General features: G+C 48.5%; 1 protein-coding gene across 1 annotated transcript; it reads left to right on the plus strand.

Moving 5' to 3' along the window:
• Nucleotides 1–4,106: 4,106 nt before the first annotated feature.
• On the plus strand, nucleotides 4,107–5,458 carry LOC111825782 (heat shock transcription factor, X-linked member 3-like). Its single transcript, XM_023752990.1, has 2 exons — nucleotides 4,107–4,598; nucleotides 4,877–5,458. The coding sequence occupies exons 1-2, from the start codon at nucleotides 4,107–4,109 to the stop codon at nucleotides 5,456–5,458; spliced, it is 1,074 nt and encodes a 357-aa protein (XP_023608758.1).
• Nucleotides 5,459–7,049: the final 1,591 nt, after the last annotated feature.

A 7,049-nucleotide genomic window follows, 5' to 3' on the forward strand; every position in this document is an offset into this window, starting at 1 on the left:
AAACATTGTTATACAAATGAATCAGAAAAACACAGCATGTTCAGGAAGTGGTTAGGACAAAATTCTGAAGTTCCACAAGTTTCAAAAGGGGTTACCATAACACTTTTCATCCTGTTTGATTCTCCAGTGAGGGGTAGGGAAAAGGGCCATGCCTTTCTGGACACCACTCAGTAAATACTGGTGTGAGCACCAGGAGAGAGGGCAGGAAGCAGACAGTCAATCCTTGTTGCAAACTGCAACTAACAGGGCCAGTCCTGCAGGACAAGTCAATGCAGAGGACCCTCCATAGAGGTGGTACAAGTCAAAGTGCTTGGAGGGCTCCCAGTCACTGCGATGGACCCAGCTCCACATGAAAACTCCACAGGTATCTCGAGTGAGGAGTGCAATCATGTGCATCAAATATGCAGTGTCCATGAGCAAATCCAACTCACTGGGTTCCATTAGAGATCAAGTCGTTCATCTTTGGCATCTGCAAGGGACACAGATAGTGCAGGACAGCACTCAGGGTGTTTGACACATTCAGACTCCACAGAGGGGTGTCCAAAATCTGCAACAGTCCAAAAGTCCATGGCCTGTTCATTGAGCTGTGCTGGCTTCCATTCAGCACCTTTCCTGCTGAAGTTGAAGCAGCCCGTAGTGGACAGTTTCAGGTTGTAGATTAGAGTGAAAGGCAGTGAATCAGGATTGGTGAGTTTGGAGTCCAAAAACTCAGTGGTTTTTTTCTGCCTTGTCAACCTTTGAGGCCTCCCAATTGACCCCTGAAAAATGTGCACCTCAGGTTCTATAACCATCAGCCTCTAAGGGGCAGCCATATAATTGCAAAGGACCTCATTAGCAAACTGCAGGGTTCTATGGATAGGGGGCTGATCCAGGAAGAGATATGCCCAGGAGAGGCAGTAAAACACAAGGAGCTTTACAGGATAGGGCCTGGACTGGGCTGAGGCAGAGAAGAGTCTCTCACAGCAGAAGACCCTCCATGGGTTTTTGGGTCAGGAGGGCACTGTCCAGAAGGGAGTACTACGATCTGAATGCTTGTGTCCCCCTAAAAGGCTGATGTTGAAACCCTAACCCTTAAAGATGACAGCATTAGGAGGTTGGGCCTTTGGGAGGTGCTTAAGTCATGAGGGTTGAGCCCTCAGGGATGGGAGTAGCACCTTATAAAGAGTCTCCAGAGAGATCCATGCTACTTCCACCATGTGAGGACACAGCAAGGAGGGCCCTCACTGCAGCACAGTGGCACCTTATTCTTGGACTTCCAGCCTCCAGAACAGGGGGAAGTAAATTTCTGTTCTCAATAAGCTACTCAGTCTGTGGTATTTTGTTATGGCAGCCCCACTGGACTAAGGGAGGAGGACAAGGGAACAGCTGGAAGAGTGGCATTGGAGAGGAGGCTCACGTGTCTAAGTGAGGTTGCTCAGCAGCTCTGGGGGAGTGGCTTGAGGTCTTAGAACCACAAGGCTCTCTTTTATCTACTCTTAGCAGTCAGGCTAGCCTCAAGGGCCCCAGAGACCAGAGCTCAGTATTTTCTCTATGGCTGCAAGGCTGTGCGGATGCAACAGCCAGGTCAGGACTGAAATCATTTCTCCCTAGGGGGCGGCTGTATTGGTAGCCCAGTCAGCTATGCTGTGCTGGAGTCACGTGACTTTGGGGGCTCTGTTCATACGGTGGCAACACACACAGATCATGTCTGGGGCCTTTGGAACTCAGAAGAACAAACCAATCACCTCTGTCAAAAGGTCCTGAGCATGGTGCCTAATAAACACTGTCTGACTGGTGGTTGTGGGACCCAGGGTTGAATTTCTGGGACTGAGCAGGCTTACAGAGGGAGGCCATTTCCATAATGCCTTTCTTCAACTCCATTGAAGTCAACAGTGTGAACATTTCATCTTCAGAAGAAAAGATGAGCCTGATGTCCTAGATTCTTCATGACAATGGAAATTTGGTGGTTCTTGAATCAAAGATCCTCTAGAAACCTCGGGACTCAAGAGTGCCTAAAACGTATCAAATAAACACCCTTTCACACAAAATGACAGACTCTGCTTTCTAGAGGCTTCTCTCCAATTTCCTTCCAATAAAATGGGCAAGTCCCTTTAAATAAGTGATTAGCAGAGTCATGAGCTAGCAAAGGCCACAGGGACACCTCCTTTTCAGTCTTTAAAAAACTCGCTTAAGGAACAATACTCTAGTAGGCAACCAAAGGGATCTGGCTGTTTAACCAGAGATACTAGGAGCTTCCCTTTGAAAAGCCAGCCATTCTAATCCTCTAGGCCCTAGAGCAGCCGTGGGCAAACATGGTCTAGGGCATGTCCTCCAAGAATAAACTGATTCTTGAATGAATGCTTTGTAAACCTGTTTAGAAGCACAAAGACCATGGACTGAACCTGAATCTAGACTTGGGGCTCATCTTTAGGCTGAGAGGCACCTTAGGGTATTTTCTTCCCTAATGCCTCTGGCTTCCCTTTCAGAACAAAGGACTGACCCTCAGGGAGGACAAATAACACCACTTAGTGGCAGAGCTGGGACCAGAACCTAGGTCCCGTGCAGGTGGTGCCTTTCCATCTCCCTATACAGAGTGATTATTAAGACCAAAGTTACCCCAAACAGCTAGAGAACATGGATCACCAAAACCACTGTCGTATCCTCTCCTCTATGGTGAAGATGACTTGAATTTTGCTTTTGTGCCATCCCACACCCAGGCTCTCATCTATGTTCAACTACATATTTATGATTATTTCTATATCAGCTTCCTTCAGTCACAGCTAGCTAAACATGTTGGAATTTAACTTAGTAGTGAGTCTGTGTAGGGTTCTTGAAAAGAATCTAACCCAAGAGCAAACAAAATGATTCAATGTACCTATCTTCAAGGCTATGGCAGAACTCGAACACACAGGTGTGTGTGTGTGGGGGGGGGCGGGGGGCTTCTGGCAAGGAGAACAGGGCTGGCTTCGGAGTGAGTCAGTGGAATGCTTTGTTTCCCCAGAGCTGAATATGTGCCTAACCACAAATCACTAATGAAAAGGGGAAGTACCAAAGGAGATCCAATTTGGAAGTGGGAAGCCTGAAATCTGGGAAAGCCAAAGCCCACCCACTTCACTGAAGAAAGGAAATGGGGCATAGGGGAGGCCTCAAGGGAGTCTGAATCTGAGGGTTTGGGGAGGGTGATTTGAGAAGACGCATGCAGGTGCCCCAAAGTGAACCCATCTTGGGTAGTGAGAAGAGTTCCTATGTGGAAGACATAGAAACTAAAGCCAATGCTATTGTGACCTGAGAGTGGTGAGATTTGGCGGCAAGCCAAGCTCAAGAGGGGGCTCTGAGGACATCAGAGGATGTGGCTGTCCATTCCCACTGCAACACCGTGTTTAACATCTTCTCTCAGGTGCTTTGGGTAGCAATGAGGTTGAGGAATGAGAGGAACATTCCTCACAGCCCTATTCTAAGGACAACTGGACCCAGGGCTAAGACAATAGGACTCTCTTTTGGGATCATCTGAGCAGGACCTGCCAATCAGTAGGCACAGCTGGAAGAGACAAAGCAGGAAGCTTGTGAAGGGTGCATTGAAGAGGGGGGCTACCTACTGAGACTAGGCAAACCACCATTTTCTGGGAGATACAGTCCCCCAGGGGCCCATCTGACCCAGGCAGTCTTGGTGGTTGCCCAGGCTAGGACTAACCAGGGCCTTGCCCTTGAGCAACAAAGAGGCCATGAACCGCCTGCACCCCTTCTGTAGGGATGGGGGTGGAGATAGGATCGTGACCTCTCAACACATCCAGTGAACTAGCAACAAGAAACAATCTTCCTGGCAGCATATGAACACCTTTTCTATTAACCTGAACACTATTTCTCTATACTATTAGAAAAGAGAGAAGATGGGGGCCCTACCGATGTCCACTCCCCTATACTTGGCCAAGGCCCACACTCCAGAGCAGCCATAAGTCACCTTTGTGACATCACATGACTTAAGCAGCTGGTTGCCCCACGACCGAGACTCTAGAATTTTGAGGACAGTATATATAGGGCATCACTGCTGTGACCAAAGGCATTTCTGACCCCACTTTTGAAGTGATAGGATGCTGGGTACCAAGTGCTTTTTGATGTAGAGCATCAACATGGCTAATAAGAATACTCCTGAGATGCAAGAAGCCAAGCTGGCCCTATCAGAGGATGGGCAACCACCAATAATGGCCCAATATGATACATCACCAGATCCTCATGTGGGTCCAAGGGAGGCTTTGGAGAGCCAGGGGGACCAAGAAGACAGCCCAGGTCCAAGCCCCCAAGACAACCCACAACCACAGGACCCAAGCCAAGGCACTGCCAATGTGGAAGGAAACAACATTCTTCTTGGGCTGTCCTTCCCAAGAAAGCTTTGGAGGATAGTGGAAGACGACGCCTTCTCGTCTGTGTGCTGGAATGATGACGGAGACACCGTGATCATTGATGAAAATCTTTTCCAGAGGGAGATTCTTTGCCGAAGGGGCGAGGAGCAAATCTTTGAATCGAAAAGCCTGAAGAGTTTCATCTGCTTGCTGAACCGCCATGGCTTTAGCAAAATATGCCCAAGCAACTCTTCAGTTTTCTCTGCAGGGAACAGGATGGTGGTAAAGTAGAAAGTCCTCCCGTTTCCCACATTCCCTGTTTCTCAAACATCTTCCTAGTGGACCCAGGAGAACGATATACTGAAAGGGCTTCATTTTAGGGTCTAACCCTTTTTCACATGATACAGTATTTATCAAAAGATGAGAAACTAGATTTTCATTTGAAACTATAGCCCCCTTAGAGATAACCTGCAGGGATGAGTAAAGACTCTGAGAGGCCAGTTAATGTCAAATAGGTATATTTTCTCCACAAGTGACTAAATTAATTAATTTTGTTTCAGATCTACAGAAATTGTAATTTCCAGAGAGGCAAGCCTTGGCTCCTCGAGAACATTACAACACAAGGCAACCAGGTGATGCGTGTTTGTCCAGGGACCAGTGCCACACCCCCAAAGAGAAAGAAGAAGATGGCCCCCACAAGACACTCCCCAAGATCACACCACCAGAACGGCGGCAAAGAAGCCAAACAAAAGACTCAGGAGACAGGCAAGAATGATTGGGGAACCAATGCTAACCAGGCATTCAAGTTCTCGGTTCCTCAGCCCATGGGCAGTGCCAGGGAGGTCCAGTGCCCAAGTGCAGCAAGTAGTTCATGTGGGGAGGGCACATCTGGAAATGTCATGTTTGTGCCCAGGGCTACTGCCGGAACCGATGGCACAGGGGATCTACCCCCCACCCCCCCAAATGAACCACTACAAGGTTCAGTGATGTCTTTGTACAACATCTGCTATTCTACACTGATCACTGGCCTTTCAGTCATGGCTCCATCAGAGGACCCTGACCAGGCTGAGGAGGAGCAGGAGGGCTCCTCAGATAACAAGTGTTCAGTCTGTGAGCAGTTCAAGGACAATGCAGGCCCATAATGTCACAGGCTTTGTAACCATGAATCTATTTCCGCTTTAATAAAGGCAAAAACTACATGGTACAAAATAAACAATCCAATGAGAATTGTGAGTCCATGTTCTGTTTCTGTGCCACACACCTCATCAGAATGAGCCTGAGGAGGCTAGAAATCCTGGCTCCAGACAGGCTTTTGTCGCAGTTGTCCTCGTTCATTTTCACACCCTCGGCAAGGAACTGGCTAGGGGGTCCTGAGGCAAGCCCAGGAACATCTGCTCCCCTGAGCCTTGCCTACTGGTCAGGAGACAGAACTTCCTGGCTCCTGACCTTGGGGGAATCACCTTATATTAGTCATGCAACTTGAAACAGGAGGGTCTTTACTCACGGATCTCCCTATGATGCCAGGAAGTTTCTGATTAGCATCTGAGTGTCTCTAGCCCAAGTTCCAGGGGCCTTGATGAGAGGCCCACCTAGAACCCGGGCCACCCCATCTGCTAAGCAGTGTACGACAGAGCCAGTCTCGCTCAGAAGATGGGCCATTCCAGTCAATGCCTGGGAGAAAGCCCATCATCCTCACAGCTAACAACTATTAGTAGCCCTGCTAGAAGGGACCCAAATAAAGATTGCTCACACAGAAAACAAACGAAAAAACAAACAAACAAAAAACACACAAAAACCAAAAAACCTCTACCCATAACTTTTCCATCAGAGCTGTATTTCAGATCTGTTCTTGGGTCACGAGGTAGCTATGTGACATGTGTAACACAAGCCCTCGTGAGCCCAGGGACAGTTTTACAGCAGACCAGTCACTTTCCAGGACAGACAGCCTCTTTATTTCCAAGTCTGGTGTCCCTTTAACCATGAATGAGGCTAGGCTTGGCTGGTCACCCTCTGGCAATAATTCAGTGCCCGCTCCCAGACCGCCCACAAGGACCCCTGGGTGCTGCTGAAGTGTTCTCTGAGTTTGACCAGAACAAAAAGATGGGAGTCCCAAACAATAACCAGTTCTCCTAAAACATTTTTCTCTGTAAAAGCCAGGAATGAGCAGGACCAAAAAGAGTGATAGAACCAAGATATTCCCTGGCAGCTTTCCCTTTTCCCTAAAGGTCAGAGTCCTTGAGACAGTCAATGAGCCCAGAGAGGCATCTCATGAGGACAGTCGCCTACATCTGGGCACAGAAATCTGTTTACGTGAACAGCAGATGGTGGGTAGTGCTCTCCACGGTGGTGCCAATTCAGTTCTACATCCGCAGCATGATGGCCTGTTGATGGTCATGATTCAGCTGGATTCTTGGTGACCTTTCTGTGGAGTCCTCCTGCCCCTAGGGGATCAGGTGCTGTGGGATGCCTACCTGAGGATATCCTTTCCCCCTTTCCTGGGTATGGGCTCCAGTAACCACCTGGGGTTTGAAAGTGCCCTTGGGTACTTCTGCTTCAGGTTGGTCAGTACAGCCTGCTTTTCCAGTTCCACAACCTCCTCAGAAGCCACGTTTACTGGATCTGAAAGATTCCCCCATGTCAAGGAGCCCTGGGCACCACGAGAGAAGCACTGAGACGTTTTTCCTTCCATAAACCAAAGGCTTCCTGTGTGAGAAAACAGTTATTCAGAGTTAT

Source organism: Myotis lucifugus, unplaced genomic scaffold, assembly GCF_000147115.1.
Source record: "Myotis lucifugus unplaced genomic scaffold, Myoluc2.0 scaffold_40, whole genome shotgun sequence".
NCBI lineage: Eukaryota > Metazoa > Chordata > Mammalia > Chiroptera > Vespertilionidae > Myotis > Myotis lucifugus.